Source organism: Zalophus californianus, chromosome 16 (genome assembly GCF_009762305.2).
Source record: "Zalophus californianus isolate mZalCal1 chromosome 16, mZalCal1.pri.v2, whole genome shotgun sequence".
In the NCBI taxonomy this organism is placed as follows: domain Eukaryota; kingdom Metazoa; phylum Chordata; class Mammalia; order Carnivora; family Otariidae; genus Zalophus; species Zalophus californianus.
This window is the reverse complement of record NC_045610.1, coordinates 28,390,556-28,410,076: the sequence shown is the minus strand read 5'-3', so window position 1 is coordinate 28,410,076 and position 19,521 is coordinate 28,390,556. Positions and strand designations below refer to the sequence as shown.

The 19,521-nt window shown below is 40.2% G+C and overlaps 1 protein-coding gene across 4 annotated transcripts; it reads right to left on the bottom strand.

The window, feature by feature from the left end:
• Window positions 1-216: 216 nt before the first annotated feature.
• SRSF1 (serine and arginine rich splicing factor 1) lies at window positions 217-19,286 on the bottom strand. 4 transcript variants are annotated; one of them, XM_027624796.2, is made up of 7 exons: window positions 18,950-19,286; window positions 18,363-18,547; window positions 17,812-17,984; window positions 17,426-17,612; window positions 5,078-17,050; window positions 824-970; window positions 217-432 (listed from the first exon to the last, which is right to left on the bottom strand). In XM_027624796.2, exons 1-5 carry the CDS (start codon window positions 19,141-19,143, stop codon window positions 17,028-17,030), a joined length of 762 nt encoding a protein of 253 aa, XP_027480597.1. In that variant the 5' UTR covers window positions 19,144-19,286; the 3' UTR covers window positions 217-432; window positions 824-970; window positions 5,078-17,027. The 4 variants fall into 4 exon arrangements, with proteins under 4 accessions (XP_027480597.1, XP_027480598.1, XP_027480599.1 ...); XM_027624797.2 differs by having other exon boundaries at window positions 217-429; XM_027624798.2 differs by having other exon boundaries at window positions 217-970; window positions 5,078-16,002; window positions 16,932-17,050.
• Between the last annotated feature and the right edge of the window lie 235 nt (window positions 19,287-19,521).

Below are 19,521 nucleotides of genomic sequence, written 5' to 3'. Positions count from 1 at the left end.
TCCAACTCTAGCAAGGAATCCCACTGGGGTGCAGCCTCAGATCCTCCCAGCTGAGGGAAACACTTCCCACGCGTCGAGATGTCATTACTGGCTTATTCTTGGGTGAAGGGCTGAGCTTTCCCATCCTCCCCTTAACTCCAGATAGGATATGAAATTTTACCCGAACATCCCTCTCTCCCGCCAAAAAAATTTAAAAAATAAAAACAAGCGAGAAAGTATAGACAAGAAATCATTTTAGTCCTTTAGTACAGTCTGCTCCCTCACCCCACAAAACAAAAATCAAACTTGTGGTTGGACGGCGTCAGATGTCACTGAGGTGACCCCAGCCTCTGTTTGCAGTTCCAAGTCTTCCGCGTAGGTGTCACTGCTACTGGAACTTTGTATGATGATGTCCTGAACGTTTGCTATCCTTTCCTCACAGGGAGGTAGCTACTGGGAATATCAGAGACAAGCTATTATTAAACAAGTGTCTCAAGTCCAAGAAGTCTCCTGTGGCGGGAAATGAGGGGGCAGGCTGTATCAGTGATATTTTTATAAACCCTGGCTTAAAAAAATTCCTCAGATGGTCACATTATTTCAAGACTTCAACATCTTTCATAACCAACTGTCTCTTATCTCAGACACTCCATTTATTCCTCTCCGGACACATTCTAATCAAGGTCACCATCTTGAACTTCCCCTATACTTACACAATAGAAATAATACGGTTGCAGAATTCTATTCGTAAAAGAAACTAAAGAGATATAGTAATCTGACAGTCTGTGTTTCCCTTCTATCCACTACACATGTATAACCCCTCCCACTGTTTCCTTCCCTCAGTCACCAGAATGAAGGGGCTGGAAACGTTGGTCTGGTTCCTTTTAGAGTCGATTCCCTATTGGACATTGCTTGGAGGCCTTGGGGATGAATGAGGAGTTCTGCAGTATGGATCAGTAGCAGAAGCAGGTAGCACATCAAGGACCAGGTCAGCCTAAGACAGGAGGGGACAGAAAATGATGAAATGTGTTTCTCACACATCCCTCAGCTAAGCTGCTACAGTGGCCCCTAGGTCTCCGATAAAAATGTCCATTCCTCTCTTTGGGGAGAAAAAATGTTTTAGGTTTATATGCACATGCAAGATAAGGAGTGAACTAAGATGTAAAACTAAGGAATTAACTAGGTAAACTAAAACCTTTGTTCCGACCTTGGACACTGCCTGTTATTTCATTTTCATTCAGTGAATCCAAGTCTCTGCTTCTTGCACACACATTCACTTCAAGGTCTATGTAATTCAACTACCAAGTTTTCTTCCTCCCCAGTTTAGCCTCTCCTACTTTGCTGCCTTTCAAATTGTGTTGAAAATGAAGCTTAAGGATAATGAAAACTAGTACTTATGAAGACCATTATCCTAATGACAATTGGACTCTCTTGAACTTCTTATTCTGGGATCTAGAAACCCTTCTCCAGCAATCTTCTCCCAGCACCTCTGGAGAGGGGTTTTCCCACTAACAGGAAGTAGAGGTCAAGTGAAAACAGTCCAGAGCTGGGATTCAGAAGTGTCACTTTTCTTGAGGAAAATGGCTAATTTTCTCTCTATCCATGAAAGGAAACCAGAATTCCTGATTGTTCCCCAAACTCTCTCTTAAAAAGAAAATTTAGTAACTTTTAAATTTAGATGGAATTTTAAACCTTAGGATACTTTCCAATGGGAAAATATCTAAAAGTTTGGAACAATTACTCAAAAATAATCAGCTCCAAATGTTCTGAGGAATATAATGAAACCAGTAAGATCAAAGACTCCAGCCTTAGAAGGGGCATTTCTACCCTTAGGACAGTCAATATCCTTAACTACAAACAAATGAGTCCCTTCACAAGCCAGCTTCCATAGACCATACTGGGGTCCAGTCAAAAGACTAGTGATGTCTAAAGACAGTAAATTCATCCTGATTATTGTAAACAACTTTCAGTGGTTGAATCAATGGTGTTACCTTCGGATATGAGAACTGAAAATCTGGTGCCTAAGAAAAAAAAAAAGTGTGCCTATATCCACCCAAATAAAACTCAGATCCCCTCCCCATCTTGTTCAGGTTCCTCTTTCCCATCTCCTCTGCCCCAGCTTGTATAACCTGTCACTTAACCTCAGGGTCTCATTTCCTCATCTGGAAAATGAGGACAAAATAAGTACCTATCTCACAGGGGTGACTTGTGAATTAAATGAGTAATGTATGTAAAATGCTTAGAACATTTCCTGTAATATAACAAGTGCTAAGTAAATATTTTTTGGTGCTATTTAGTGGTTCTAGATTAACTTTGGGGCTGGGAACGGCGCATAACTGAGCCAGTTAATTATTCCTCTCTCTTTCAAAGTGACCAGTATTTTTTACCATGCCTCATCCCCCCCCTCCGCTTTTTTTTTTTTTTAAAGATTTAGAGAGTCACCGTGTGCAGGAGCCCTGTGTGGGGGTTGGTGGGGGGTGGGGTTGGGGAGATGGAGAATCCTGAGCATACTCCCCTCTGAGAAGGGAGCTGATGGGGCTCTATCCCAAGACCTGGAAACAATGACCTGAGCAGAAACCAAGAGTCAAACAACCCACTGAGCCACCAAAGCATCCCCCACCCCCACACCTCTTCCAAAGAGCCCTAAGGTAAATGGTCAGAAGGTTAATAAGACAAAGGACGATGCCTGTTAAGATCAGCTCTTCTAGGGGTGCCTGGCAGACTCAGTCCAAGAACATGCGACTCTTATTAATCTTGGGGTCGTGAGTTCAAGCCCCACATTGTGTGTAGAGATTACTTAAATACTTAAAAAAAAAATGATCAGCTCTTCAAAGGCAAGTTTTAGCAAACATTAGAAAGCAACAGGATATTTCCTTCCTATTTTGGAGAGGATTTTAAAATCTGTGAGTACTAAGGATTATAATTAGATTTAGAATCCTAGGAACAGAAAACATCTCTGCTGTTGTCAATTACCTGTCCCCAAGCAAGACTCCTCAACAAACTGAAAACAAATCAAATCCAAAACTTTCAGCAGGGAAGATCTACTTCAAAGAAGTTAGAAGAGCCTTCAAATCTGGCAAGTTAATGGACTAAATCTTCATGCAAAAAAAGCTAGAACTGACAATGAACCAATCTACTAGTAAAAACCAAGAATGCAATATTTGCAAATACAAAAAAAAAAAAAAGGAAAAAAAAAACAACGACCAGAGAGAAATGTTACCCTTCATTACCAGCCTCAATGCAATCGGGGAGGAAAGGAAGTACATTTTACCAAAGGGAACACCCCCCTGTCCCCCCAATCAAAACAAAAACACCACCACCCAGGGAAGCTTCTGGGAGGAAAGCAGAAGTAATCTCCTCACCCCCCCTGCAGTCCACCCCAACTTCATAACCACACTAAGGGCTTAAACCAATTACCTGTGGCCCATGTGGTCAGATGTTGGGTTTGTGTTTCAATTCTACCACCTAAAGTGTCATCACTAGTTATTTCTGCTTTAACTGGTAAGGTGAGGAAGGGGAAACAATGGAGAATTTTTTTTCTGAATACCTATTTAAGTTCCTTGACAGCTGGACAGTCACAGAGAACAAAAGTACAGGAAGCAAATCTACCCATCTTCCTGGTAGACATTTAGTTCAACTAGTAGTTGAGGGTTTAAAACACAATTCTTTCCCTTTTTCTCTTTCTTTCAAGTAGGTTCAACCAACTGAGCTACCCAGGCACCCCTAAAACAGCTTCTAAGAAGGGTCACATACCTAAGGTGCCAAAAACAAGTCCAAAGCCATGGAAACGCATTTATCACTTTAACTCCTCTACTAGAAAGAAGCTACCAGAAATCAATGCTAAACCTATCGGTTCTATCCACAAAGCATTTGAGTAGAAATACTAATTTCCATTTTATAAACTCCTGAATGGCTGACAGAGGACATCTAACAAATAGCAAGCAAAATAGCATAGGACACAGAAGGAAAGAAACTAAGACAGGTCAAAAATACACCAAGTAAGAAATTCAATACAACTGGAAAACGTACTCTCAGGCACCAACATTTCTCCTTTAGCCACCTGTTCCTCCCTGCCCTCAGATGCCCCAAGCTCAGGGTAATGGCTAAGCTTGAAAAAAAATTGATACCTAACAAGTCACACAAACTTGGTGGGCCTGAACCAGACTAAAAAGCTTAGCTCAGTTACATCATGCTAATATTAAAAACATAAATTAAATCCTTACGTGAAGTTATTCTGGTACAGAGATAAACCTCTTTTTCAGTGGCTCTAGCCTCCACCCCAAGCACATTCCTCTGGTTGAAAGGATGTAATGACACTGAACAGAATTGTGCTACCCATCTGCATTATCAGAAAAACCATTCATTTGCAAAGATTACTACTTGTTAGTGCCCATCCAAATGTTGTGAAGAGGAGGGGCAGAGCAAAAACATAAATCAAGTGAATATTCTCTACCCAAACCCCAATAGATACACCTCTTTAGTAATTTCTTCACACCAGATTTAGGGGTAGTCCAGAGTTCAGGAAGGATTTTGTTTCTTAAAATCTAAGAGTTGGCGTATTAGTATATGCGGATTTTATGGTTCCCTCTTTCTGAGTTATTAATCCTCCCTCTCCCTTTCATGGGCCTAGAATTAAGGAAAAGGCTCATTAGCTCAATTTGATGTTCTGCTGAGGATCCCTCCATTCCTAGTAAGAAAGGGAACAGAATAACGAAACAGGTGTTGAGGAACTGATGCATTATGTTCCCCGTGTGACGGAAGTGAGCAGTGATGACCGAAGACACAGATAAGACATCACAAGACTATCTAGACTAAGCTTTAGGAAGGCTGCTCTGTTCTAGAAAGCAATGCCAAAAGATGGCAACACAAGGCCAGAACCGCATAAAATCTGACTAAGGCTACACAGGGGAGGGAATTCACTCCTTTAAAGATGTTTCTTGACCCTGAGAAGTCTCTGAACTAGACACTGCCTAAAGTTCAGTCATTGGGCCCAGGCATAAAAGCAGGTGCAGGAACCTGACAAGCTGTTAAAGCTCAACATAGGGACAACAGCTGTACTCAGCATTTACCCCTGAAGCTGTGAATAAAACATCAAGCTTACCAGCTATCCACAAACACTACTGGAAGCATCGCACCCTTGACTGCGGGAGCAGCGGCAGGAAGCTCTTTCCTAGAATTGAAGAACAAAGACCAGAATTCCTAGAGGACAGTGTTGATTTTGACTTGAACGATTTACTATGGTAAACAGGGACGATGGGTCAGATTCTAGACTTTTCTTCTGAAGTAACTTTAGTCTTTTAAACAAAGCATACAAGGCTCTCCTCAACTAGTTCACAGAAATACATTAGCCCTCTACCCCCAAAGCCTGACCCTGTCCTCTGCTTTTTGTTTTACTGACCTAACATTAAGTGGCCCCCCTCAGCTCCCAGTTGTTTCCTCTTATTTTTCCAGCTTCCTCTCCCACTGCACCTTTCCTTTCACTTTCTCTCCTGTCATTCAGCAGTGAATACTCAGGGGAGCAGATGGCAAGTAGTCAATCCAAACCGTGAAAATGCTGCCTGAGCACTGGGTGTAAGGTAATCCCAGAAACAGGCATTCTAAGATACACATTATTTCTGCCTTTAGTAGTTTGCACTTTAGATAGTAAAGGCATAATATACTTACTCTTCACATATGGAAGAGGGTCTTCAGACCAATCTATTAGAACTAGATTCATAATATGGGATGAAAAAATCCCTCAGTGATGCTTCGCAAGGACATTAGAACCATCTGCATTGGAACTGATAACCTTTATTCCTACCGTCATTCATCCAGTCCCTTACATAGTACACTCAGCAAAATTCATGAAGGCTGAGAAAGCCCCCGTTTGATAGATTTAATTTAGCTCAGATAGTTACTCTAATCACTTAAGCAAAGCACATGGAAGGGTCTAAATTGGTACTATAATCTGTGATTAGCTCTCTCACTAAAGAGATGAGAAAATTGAAAAGGATGCTGGACTACTATAGGTAGGTTTAGGATTTATTCCAGTTACTTCCTGAAAAACCACGGGAATTTGAGAAGGGCAACACACCTGTGTAGGCAGGGAGCAGAAAGGGGAAAGGGCACCACCAATCCAACATCTCCCATCAGTAACATTTACTCTAATTTAGTAAGTCTATCCTGGTGGCTCTTAAGAGCCCTGGTGAACACCCAGTCTTAGATATTGCATGGGTAAAGTCAAATTCAGGCTGTGCTAATTCCAACCCAGAAAAACGTATTTCAGATTTCGAAAGGCCAGTCAGGACACCCCAGGGACTACTTCCCCAGTTCATAATGGCTTCTAATCATCTTAAGGACAAATCAAAGACCTCCCTATCCCTAATGTAGACTCTTTTCCTTACAGAAATGCTTCATGTTTAACTATCCTGTAACTATTGTGCAGGCTTCACTATTTCAGTATGCAAGTATTTATTGAACACCTGTATTAAAATGCCTGGAACCGTACTAGTCACTGGGAATACTTTAAGGATCTCTTCAAGTAGAGAAACCAAAACTTGAGAATTATAGACTAGTTAAGACAAAGTGCTTAAAGAGCGCTGGAAGAAAAAAAAAATTTAAGAGGGTATTGTGCTCTTTAATACTAAGTAGGAGACTTCACCTCATTAGTTCCCACGTGACAGTTTTGACACCAAAGATTATCATGTAGGATTGCTGAGTATCAAAACTCAAGCCTAAGGGGTTGTACACTCAGGACTAAGTGTAACGCAGATTTTTACTGCAAACTGAAGAGTGGGAATTCACACATTGTCTTTTAAAATTCTTCTACTTAGAGTGGTAAGTAAAAACAATTCAATCTTTCTCGTGGATCTATTTTACTACTATAAATTTGTGTGTACTCAGCTACTGGAACAAATGCATATGTTTATAGACATTTACCCGTATATGGGGTCTTTTCTAAGCTACTCTCCTTTGTGGGGCTGTTGCCTACTTAAGAGTTGCTAGCCAGGCCCTGCTGTCCTGTGAGGCCAGCCTGGCTGGAGGGGTTAAAAGAGGGCAAGGGCATCTCTGATGCTGGCTCGGTACTGCATACTAGAAAGTCAGGGAGCTGAACACCCCACTTTCTTGCTGCTGAGCTCTGGGCCTCAGCCACTGAGTCTAAATGAACTCCTTCAGAACAGCCCCCAACAACCGGGGTAGGAACACGATAAAAGACAGCACCATGGGACACCCTGGTGGCATCAGGTGGATATTACAGGTGATGTTCACGAGTCAAAGATTTAACTTGCCCCTATAAACCGCCCTGCTGTAAAAGGTTGGCTTTTAAAAAAGAACAGTAATAAATCTGTCACAAGGATTCAAGTTCTGGGCCCGTCACCTTCACATCTTTGAACCTATTTCCTCAAACTGCAAAGTGAGGCTAATACCAGCCGAGCATTAAAATGAATGTTATTTCATGGACGTTGGCTACCACTTTCCTTGAGAATAAGGTATTTGTCTTATGCCCTTGCGTTTTTCCCTTAAAACTTTCCATAAAAAGAAGTAGCAAGGGCATGAACCCTTGAAGCCACGACTTTGGAAATAAGCCCAATGTTTGGAGGACCATATTATTTTATCTAGGCTATGCAATGCACCTAAGATTTCATGAACATATTTATTCATAAACATTAAGGTATACATTAGCATACCAGCCATCTTGGAATAAGTGTCAAAAAGTTAACACAGTGCTTGTTCTCAGAGTTTACCATGTACCCAGGGGAAGCAAAACACATATACATGAAAACTATACAATATGCAAATACATACATTATACACGACCCTATATAAACATGAAGAAAAGCAAATCAGAAATATAGTGCAATTAGTCCAAGAATGTTTAAGCCTTTAGCTGACCATGAAGGGGTGGAAGAATTAGAGACAAAAGAAATGGGGATGCTTGTAGGGTATGTGTGTGGGGGAAGGTCTGTTGAGTCTCTTGGCTTTGAGACAATTAAGTAACCAGGGTCAGAGTCCTGGAGTCACATTCACTGACTCCCAAACCAAGGAAATACACTACCCCTTTTCTAAACTCTGTATTAATCTTCACCTATCAATGCCTTCACCTATGATGCCACCAGAGTGTCCCATGTCTTCACTAATAAAGAACCAAAATAATCCAACCCCCAAATCTGCAGGAATTCTCAGAGGTATGACCACTAGATTTGGAAGTAATTTAAGGATTCTTCTGTTGAGAATCATGCTTAAGAATGATGTAAATAGGACACACAGGAGGAAGCAAGAGGGAACCACTCTACTCTTAGACCTAACAGCACCAATTCTTGGTGATCAATACTCAAAAAGTATGCACAGCTTGCAAAAGACCAACTTTCTTCTTGACTTTCCAAGACTGATCTTTGGGACATTTACTTCCCCCATTATACATGGCTTATGCTAGCATTTCTTTTGAGAGGGCAGCGGAGGAGGGGGAAAGAATCCCAAGTGGACTCTGGGCTGAGCACAGAGCCCAACCTCACAACCCAGGTATCACGACCTGAGCTGAAACCAAGAGTCGGATGCTCAACCACTCAACCAGACTTAAGCCACCCAGGCACCCTTAGGCTGGCATTTAAACTTGATTTCCTAGCATCACATCTGAGGAGGGATTATTTGATGCAGTATTAAGATTACCATTGTTTTCTCCAATAATCCACCCAGTTACCCAGAAGTTTGTGGAACAGGGTCCTATTGTGATGCTTTTAAGGAGTAAAAGTTCTTTCCATCTCTTCACATTTATTAAACTGTCAGCGCTGCATTTGGCTGAATGGGAGATACAAATACTACACAAACCTCACTGGGCAGGAAAAACTAACACAAAACTTTCAACAGTAATAAAGATTCTGAAATTAAATGCCTCAGAGAAGAGAGCTGTTATACGGGCTTAGAAGTTTACTTTTTAGTTTCAGGAATTAAGCTTAACTGAAGTTGATCAGGATTTGAAGCTTCAGGGTAACTGCTAAGTGAGAGGACAGAAAGAGAAATGTCTATAAACACACAGAAGCAAAAACAAGCATGGTCAGTATTTACCAGACCAACCAGAGCAAGGGAAGATGTGATTGAGAATAGTGGTAAGTTGGAAAGGCAGACTATAACCCATTGTTGATTTGTATTAGGGGAGTTGACATAATGTTTTAAGAAGATCAGACTTGATGGCCAGGATGGATATTAGAGTCTGTGAAACCACTTCAGTAATGAATCTGGGTACACAGGTAAGTATGCTGGTATGGCAAATGGAGATGGAACACAAAACTAAACAGCATTTCGATGTGGCAAATAAAACTATAGTTCAAGTCATAGATACAATGTATGGTACTGTGGCTAAGAACTGGTTACAGAAAATCATAGAACTTAGGGGGTGCCTGGGTGGTTCAGTTATTAAGCATCTGCCTTCGGCTCGGGTCATGATCCCGGGATCCTGGGATCGAGCTCCGCATTGGACTCCCTGCTCCGCGGGAAGCCTGCTTCTCCCTCTCCCACTCCCCCTGCTTGCATTCCCTCTCTGTGTCTGTCAAATAAAGTCTTAAAAAAATAAAGTCATAGAACTTAACTATGACCTTGGTGCAAGTTCAGTACCTAGTTTTAGAGGACAAAGGAGCCATTTTTAGTTTTCTTTGTTGTAGTGTGCTTGCTGTACTGCTAATCAACATTTCACATCTTAAAAGGTGGACGTCACTCGATTTATTAATTCAAATTCCTTTAAAAAAAAAAAAGTCTCCAAAAATAACTAGAAACACTCCAGGAGGTCAGAGAATGGAAAATGATATTTTAATGTTACATACAAATATTTAACTTCTACTACTACACAACAAATATCAATTAAAGATTTATTCCCAACTTAGACACAAAAGAAATTTAGACCTATATTTACTGGTTACTTATTCAAGATATTCAGAACGGGAAATAATTCAAATCTCTAGGTTTCTCTTCCATAGCAATTGAATAATTATCTTGAGTGTCTATTCAGTGCATAGCTATTTTGTGCTATGTACCTGGAAGGGGGAGGAAGAAAGATTACGACCTGTTAGAAAAGACAGATACATAACAACTCACTGGTAATCAAGGCAGAATGGCAGTTTTAAAATACAGTAGCAATACTCTGCGAACAGAGGAAGAACCAATAGTGCTTTTTCTCTTAAGTGAGTTCTTATAGTGACTATTGTGCCAGACACTGTTTTGGTTCCTCAGAAAATAAAAATTCATGATGCAAGAAAGCTGAAGTAGATGGCTGGATAGTGTAAGCAAGCTAAGTGACATGGCTATACTAGAGGAAAATACACGAGTCTATGTCCACACACAAAGTAATGATTCTGTCTGTATGATAGGTATTAAGTTTCCAGGAGGTGATTTTTGAGGTACTATCCAGTGTTCAAGTTATACTTCTCTAAATGAGCAGACAGAAGCATTGCAGGAGAAAGAAACAGTAGGACCAAATATAAGAAATGCTGGAGAATGTCAAGTCCTGGGATATGAAGTTTATCAGGGGGAGGGCTAGAAATGAGATTACAGAAGTAGGCTAGGGGCTAGGTTACTAAAGGGCTCAGCTGCCATATTTTTAAGAATAACCTCCAAGCATTGAGGTTTCAAGTAACTATAGTAGAAAGTGAGAACGTAATTTTTCATTAAAAAAAAAAAAATTACCCTAGTCAACAGTTAGCTGGTGGACAGCTGGGGTTTGGGATGAAGATATTAATGAATTTCTAACCACACTTGGCATTCACTGACCATATAGTAGATGGTAGAATTCCCATTTCTAAGCCAGCCACTTTAAGGGCAGAAGAGATTCAGCCCAGGACTTCCAAGTCGTATTTAGAGGCTGTAGGTTTTCTGTTTACCAGATGCAGCAGTCTCTTCCTGTTTTAAACCATTATTGCTGCAATTTGAAAGCTTATCCCAAACTTCAGTTGTTAAGGCTCCCCTAATATTCAGCAACTCAGGACACAATTCTGCCATGCCCCTGGCACTTTACATCTCCAAGTTTAGCCTTTTTCTCTTACAAAGGGAATGCTGGATTTTCAATTGTCCAATTTTGCTTTTATAGAGTGTCTCTTCACAAGTTAAATTAAGGAGACCTCATAGCTAACATTCCTAGGATTAAGGATAGGAAATTACCAGTCTAGAGCATTCTCAATCCAACTTGCACCAAGCCTGCTAGTCAGCAACCACCTTCTGTGGCCTCACTTGCCACAGAAAATGTCAAGCGGGCTGACAAGCTCTACTGTGTGACCTTGATTTTCTTCTCCCGGAAAATACTTTTATTTGCTTTTAGTATCTTATTCTTCAAAGCAGCCAAGTTTCTAACATTAATGTTTTAGGAAGAAACACTACCATACCATTTTCTTGATGAAATTAGATCAAGTGGGCCTAAGAAACTTCAATGGTATTCTTAAACAGGAGGGAAGTTTCTGTCCTTTACATTTTTTGCCAATGTAAGGTCATAGGGAAGGGGATGATGGAAGTGACAAATGCTCGTGTTAATTCCCCCAAAATTTCAGTCTTAATATAAAATGACATTAACATGACAAGAGAACTATGCGCATGGGCTTTCTGATCACAAGATACTGTGCCTAGTTATGCAAGGCCTAGAAAACAAAAATACAAACACAGTCAACTTAAGCAGGGTTTTAACTAACACTCATTAAGTATTTTAGTAATGCTGAGAAGATTCCAGAAATGTTTCATGCCATAAAAATGACAAAGATCTCTGAAAGTATGTTTGTTTTTCCTGAGATCAATTTTATGCCTAGATTGCCATTTGCAGCACACATGTACTCCTGTACCCAATTCTTACACTTCTGGCCTCACTGATCCATACCTGTAGGTGTACAGGGGAGGCAGAAGAACAAGCAGATTCACGTCTTCAGTATTTTCTCCTATGTCCCTGAACTTATTTTTCTTTAGAGGTTCAGTGCTAATAAAGCTCTGTTCAAGACCTAAATGGATCCTTACTCAACAGATGAGAAGGCACAGGTTAAATTACAGGAAGAAAACTTACCCACCCTAAAAACCCCACCTAACTTTGGAGCTGACAGAACTAGGATAGTTGGTTTCCACCTTCCTTTTAGGGATTCTTTGCAATAGAGATACTCTCCTGGTTTACTTTATATAATAGCTCCCTCTAGTGGCTACAAGGTTTTCCCTAGCATTTAATCCAACAGGGGAGAACAGACCATGGTTGAAAAAGCAAAAACAAAACTTACTAGCCATTTGGCATCCCTTTAAGTTGTCTTGCTTGTATTTGGTGAAGAGTACAGCATTCTAGAGGTTCTCAATTTCTACTACCTTCACGTTGATAGTTCTATCAACAGTTGATAGACTAAGTCACAAGGTAGCAGGAGTTAAGACATTTAACTTGGTTCAATGTTAACTCCTTTGTACTTACGAGATAAAGACACCCAGAATCTGAACTCAAGATCTTAAATATTATTTCATCTGTTGTTTTGTACACCTGTCTAAAACAGCAACTCCTTATGCAAAGGCTATGCATAAATTTTCTCTCCCCAATAATCCAGCTGAAGGAACTTATTAAAATGTTTACTATGAGGTTATTTCTGCCTATTAACTTCTACATGAAAAGGCTATTTTTTGGGGGGTACTACAGAAGCACCAAGTGATTTAATAGAAAAATTCCCTGATTCCTACAAAAATCACCACCACCTTCAGGTATAGCTTTTGAAGTTATCAAGATGCATCCCCAAAGTCCTCAATCACAGGAATAAGTGCTGGTTTAAGTATAACTGCAACTTCTTGGGCCTCTATTTAAAAAGCAAATTTTTGCCAGGATTATTTACTCAGGATGTTCCCTTATAATTGCATCAATTCATGCCAATCTCAGTTTCTCTTATATTGATCAATATTCCTGTAAAGTATTGAAAAAAAATTACCCCCAAGAATTGAATATACCACTACATACACTAGAATGGTAAGAGTATTTCCTTCAGTGGAGTACAACTGTGAGTCCACTATAGCAATAGAATATAAAGAAATGTGGGTCATACCTTTTTTCTCGTGGCTGCTTCAGCCTAAAAAGACCGGAAACTTAGATCTCCATTAAGAAAAGATCCACACTTAACAGGTTTTCACTCACATGAACCTTAGCCCTATATTCTGTAAGAGTTCTATAATCTCTTATCCAAACTCAAGGGGGCAGGTGTATTTGAAATTCAGAGCCATTCACACTTCATATAATAAAATAAAGTATGGTGTATATATATAGACTCTATCATCTAACACCCCCAGCAAAGCCTATGGCAAGGGGGTAACGAAACCTCAGTATTTCTGCAGAAGACTGTGCAGTCCCAATAAGTGCAAAATGAGGGCATCAATTCTGGTCAGGTTTCCCATTCAACAACAAAGTTCTCAGAATTTTTTGGATAAGAGATTGTGAACCGGTTTTCTGCCTTTGAAATCTTCATACTGGGATGGAACTAAATGAAACCAGACTGGTTGTTACAACAGAACTTCAGCCTAATAGTCTCTTTTTAATACTATTTACGGTAAATACATACATAGAACTTAATTTGTATTTCAGTACAACTTCATATACAAAGTGAAAAGACACATTGAGAAATTCATCTGCACAGAAACTTGAAAACACACATCAGTCCTAATGAGCAAGAGGTTTCAAAGATAAAATGGAGAAAGCTGAAATTCTAGAATCATACCAAACTTAAAACACTACAATAAGTGGACACAGGAGCACTCAATTTATGAAGATATTAAACTTAAGGGGAAAAACATTTTTAACAAGGAAAATCTGTTCATACAGTATTTTAAAAAAATTAAACAAATTTTAAAAATAAAATTCAGATCCCAAACAATTAGGAATCAGAAAATGGGTTTCTTACCTTTTGTTTCCAGAAGGATGTGGGCTGAACAGCAAGATGGGTTATTCAATCTGACGTTATGAAAAATAATTGCTTCTTAAAAGTTTTTCCTTGGTTAGAAAATAACAAGCTAATTATAGGCTCCCTACACTATTCTAAGGGGACATAAATAGGGAGAAAAAGGGAACAATTCAGGGCTACTTTTTTGGTTCCAAAACAGTGCAACACCCTTCTAACAGCTGCCAAAATGGATAGAGGTTTAAGGCCCATTTCCTAAGACTGAAAAAAGTCTGCATCTGCCCTCACAGCTTTTTGCTGTCTGGTCCAGTGCCCATCTACCTTCTATAAATATGTAGCCAAGTCCTCTAATCTTCAGACAGCCTATTATCAGATATTTTCTAACTCACTTCAATTCTGAGATTTGGACTACTAAGTTTTTAGTAGAACACAGCTTTCAACTTAGCTTAAATGCTCTCAATCTTCAGTGAAGGCAAAATGAACACAAGCTTAAGTCTAGCTCACATTAACCTTTCCAAAATTAGTTTAAAAAGTACTTATATTCTATACATGAAACGGCTTTAGTTAGTAAAAATCTTTCCACTTCTTGAACATTGTATTTTCAATTCTTGCATAAAAACTACAAACTTCCTTATCTAAACCAGTTCTTTACTTGTAAGTGGAATCTTAGTTTTGAACTTAAATGTCCCTTCTCTTCCTCCTTACATTCCACAAGGTCCATCAAAATGTTTTGATTGGGTGCCCTTATGCAAATGTGCCCTTATCTACTGGGGCCCATTTCTTCTATTCCCAAGATTATGTCTAGTTTTCCCTAGGTTTCAAATTATGTCACCTGCATAGTGGTCTTAAATTCAGCTTCCAGCTCTGATTAGCATCCAAGGCAAATGTTAAGACTTAGTTATTTCTTTTGAGTGCAGAAAAAAGTGTTTTGATGGTTTTGACTAGCTATGAGGAAATCAAAAGAAAAAGATTAGGGATTTTAAGTAAAAATCTCCTCCCCCAACTCATTGAAAATTTAGCACCGAGGGGCTATCAAATAAAAAGATACAAGAACTAGCAGACTAAGATATAAATCACTGCTTTGGTATGTTTTGGATACAGAATAATCTTATGGTTGAGGATTTGCAAGGCAAAATTCTAAAGAAAGCCCAGCTTTTTATTAACAATAAATAAGCAGTTAAAATTCTAGTGTATTATTCACATTTCAGAAAAAATGTCATTTGTGTTAAGAGCTCTAATCTGTGAATTATAACATTTAATACTTACCAATTTTTGAGAAAAGCTTGAAAATCTCAAAGGCTATCCCCAAGTTAACATTAACTAGTCACTACCCAATTCTGCACAAAAGCCTATGTTGTCTAGATGATCACCAAAAAATAAACATCTATAAAATTTAATCACTTTTATCAAAGTACGGGAGATTATCTTTCAGAAACTAGATCACCCCCCATTTACCATATTATATACACAATTGCCTTATTTTTACCTTATCTCCCCCAAAAGACTTATAATTAATAAGATGGCCATTTATTAGAAATTACCTTTCAAGAACCTTTAATTTACTAACACATAACAGAATCTTATCAAAGTATTAACTGATAAACTAGTCACCCAATTAAAATTTTACATGAAGAGGAAAAAGGACAACCATGCATAGTTTTTTAAAAAATGTTTATTTTTTTCAAAGAAAAACGGCAATAGCCAATTGGAAACCTACTTATTCTTCAACTCCAATTTTGTTCTTTAAATTTAGAAGTGACTTACTGATTTACTATTTTAAACAAACCCCCCCTTTCCCCTTTAAATGTTTACCATCTACTCGTGCTGAATCCTTCCAAGGAGATTGCTCCAGCGTATTATCTCCAGGTCCTCGCTTTGCTCCTTTTACCAAAAAATGCAAAACACAATTCCATCGTGCATCTTAAGGGCTCCAATCGTCAAAAATAGGAAAAAAAAAAATCTTTGGAATAGCCAATTAAGTTGAATAAAAAAAAAAAATCCACACGAATGCGGTTTGGTTGGGGCAGGAATCCACTCCTATGTTCCTGGTAATCTGATCCCGCTCCATGAATCCTTGTAATTCATCCTCCCTATCCTATCCACATTATGATTTGAATCCAATGATCCAGCTCCAAGGATTGGGATCCAGTGAGCCCTCTCCAATCCAAACCTTTATAACCAGCAAAACCAAAAAAGAGGAGGCAAAATGTTAGATACTGTAATCAAAAAAGGTTTCTGGGGAATGATGAGTTATGTCTGTCATCAGTTTAACAGATGTACATCAATAACTATCAAATTCCCCAAAACAAGTTTCTGAATGGTGTTCAGATAAATTTTAGAAACTTAATCATCATAGAGACTAATTGGAAGAAGCATTTTATATTTACAGTTCAACTGATAATGCCAACACTTGTTACTGTACAGCGTATTACAGGTTTTGTGGTTGCAAAAAGTTATGTAGTTGAGAAGTTTACTGGTATTGCTACCCACCCTAAGTCTAAACTAAACCTAGTGCTCCCATCTGCAATTTAATTTGTAAATTAAAGTGTTTTAAACATGAGTCAATTATGAGTATTAGTTTAAAGGGGAAGGTGAGACTTAAAAGTATTCCCAACTAGATTATCTACACCAATACACTGGAATTCTATTTTGCTTTCATTTTGTCTTAAAAAAATGAAATAGCAACGCTATATCAGTCACACAGAGGACATGCAGATTTAGCAGTATTGATATTATACTCTATCTGGTTGGAATTAAAGACACCCTGTACCCACATGTACACCAACAGCAGGTCACACATTAACAGTTGTAACTAAGCACTGTGACAAATTAGCCAGTTCTTCCCACATTAGTCCCTATTAAAACAAAAAAGGGGGGAAGGGAGCAAAATAAATTGTTACAAAATGGGCAATGTAATTTTGCCACAATTGCCAAGGTTTAAAGAGCAAAGCAATTGCAGCTAAAGATAACTGCATAAGATGTTTGCAAGTGTTTTAAGGTAGATGTATATATATATATATAATCACTTTTAACCCTTGCCTTTTAGTATAAGGTCAATACTGCCAATTTCATCTGTGACAATAGCACTTGGAGTCATACCATTGCCTCCATTATTGATCTGATCCTCCTCAATCCTCCTTTTGACAATCCTAAAATGATTGAAATGTGCTCCACAATCCTTAATCCAAAGCATTCTTAATCCATCTCTTCAGATATGTCTACAGAAAGACACATGAAAAGCAAGATAAACATAAGAACTTCCCCAGGTAAGATAACCACAAACACCCCCAACATCCCAGTTCACACAAACCAGAGCAGAATAGACATTTACACAATATCACAGTCTGAAGAGCATGGAGAGTTAACTAAATTTAAACAATCCTGTCTATGACATCACTTAAAATACAATTTATCAGACATGAGGGGAATGTAGATGTTAGGAGCAAGGGGATATTACACAAGAATGCAATTCAACACTTTAGCCCATTCTGAACAAAACAGTTTGAATTAAAAAATGAAAAGATTGTACTGAGTAAAGGAAAACTGTATACAACATGGGTTCTACAAAAAGTGTCACCAATCATCTTATGTACGAGAGCGAGATCTGCTATGACGGGGAGAATAGCGTGGTGATCCTCTGCTTCTCCTTGGGGAGTAACTGCGACTCCTGCTGTTGCTTCTGCTACGGCTTCTGCTACGACTACGGCTTCGAGATCGTGATCTTCCATAACTTGGACTTCTGGGCCCATCAACTTTAACCCGGATGTAGGCAGTTTCTCCCTATTGAATAGACAGAACTTTCGATTGAAAGATCTAAGCTTTCACCTGTCTTCAGGCATGCTGAACGAATACAACGTAACTAAAACCAGGAATCTGGTACTTTACTTGGACACCCTTGCCTGAATCTTACCTTCAAATTCCACTGTTAAGACCACTGTATCCAATTCTGGCCAAAGAAAAGAGTAAGTGTAAAACCTACCTCATGAGATCTAAACTTAGTGTTATCCAGTTTTCGAACTGCATAGGTCATATCTTCTTTCCGTACAAACTCCACGACACCAGTGCCATCTCGGTAAACATCAGCATAACATACATCACCTGCTTCACGCATGTGATCCTTTAAATCCTGCCAGCTTCCACTTGGAGGCAGTCCTAAAAAAGTATTTTTTCAATACCAATCACCCTAAATTTCACATTAAACTTAAAATTTACACTAGAACAAAAACTACTTTGAAATAAATGATTAGATTCAAGACCCTAGGTAAAGAGCCGTTCATTAAAATTCTGGAATCCAAAGTCCAAAATTATCTGCAAAGATCTTCATGTTCTAGGTATCCAACTTAACGGTAAGTAAGTAGTGTATTGGTATACCTCCACTACATTAATCCTTGTTTACTAGACTCACCCAAGAAATTTAAGTAATTTAAGACCTACCGCAAAAACTTGCATTTGTCACAACTGGTCACTCAAGGAAAAACTTAAAAGTGGTTCCTGTCCCTTCTCAACAACCCTCACGAACAGTAAACTCACCGGAGACAACCACTCTGTTTTCAGAACGTCTGGATGGGGGGCCATAGCGGCCTCGGGGAGCCCCGCCACCTCCACCCCCGCCGCCGCCTCGGCCTGTACCACGGCCGCTTCGAGGAAACTCCACCCGCAGACGGTATCCATCGTAATCATAGCCGTCGCGACCATATACCGCGTCTTCCGCGTCTCTGCGTGATCACAGAAAGCAAAAAGTGTAAGAATAAGGCCGGGGAGGGGCAGCTAACTCAGTCAGGAACTAACGGCCCCCGCACATGCGCAACCAGCGTGGAAGAGCCCACATGCGCCGCATAATAGGAACGGCCCCTCCCCCACCCAGAAGCACGCCAGGCTCCCGACCACTACACCAGCCCTCGGCGCCTCAGTTTCCCGCTCGGAGAGAGTCCACTCTGGGGACGTCCGTGGGCCCAACCACCAGAGAAGCCACAGCGACTCGGCTCCTTACTCGGTTCCTGCATGGGCGATAGCGTCTTACCCCCAACCTAAGAGCCCACCTCCCCATTCTCTGTATCAAGGCCTTCCCCAACTACTACAACTTATTGCCTCAAGGCGGCAAGCCCCGGGCCCCTCACCGAGGGTCCTCGAACTCAACGAAGGCGAAGGGCGGTCCTCCGCGGCGATTCTTGAGATCGATGTCGCGGATAGCACCGTATTTGTAGAACACGTCCTCAATGTCCTTGGTTCGGATGTCTGGAGGTAAGTTACCCACGTAGATGCGGCAATCGTTGTTCCCTGCCGGGCCACGAATCACACCACCTCCCGACATGGCGGCGACGAAAAGCGCGGACTCGAGAACAGGCCTTCCCACCAAGCCTAGCGCACGGCAGAGCGAGCCCGCAGCGACACCACGTCTCCCGCGGCCCCTCCAAAATGGCGCCTTTATCAGCTCGGCGCACGGATATGGGGGGAGGGAGGAAGAGAAGCGGGAGGAAGCGGCTATTCGATCTCAGTACGCACGCGCAAGAGCGTAACGGGTGCTGCGAAAGGTACGCTCACGCATGCGCGACGTGACCCTCCGCGAGAAGGGAGAAAAAAAGTTCCTCGCGTTCCCGATTTACGGAGTGGTTTGCAAGTGAAATGACCAGCCGTTTGGTAAAAATTAAACACAGATTCCTCGTTAAAGGGGTTACTAATCCCTGACGAG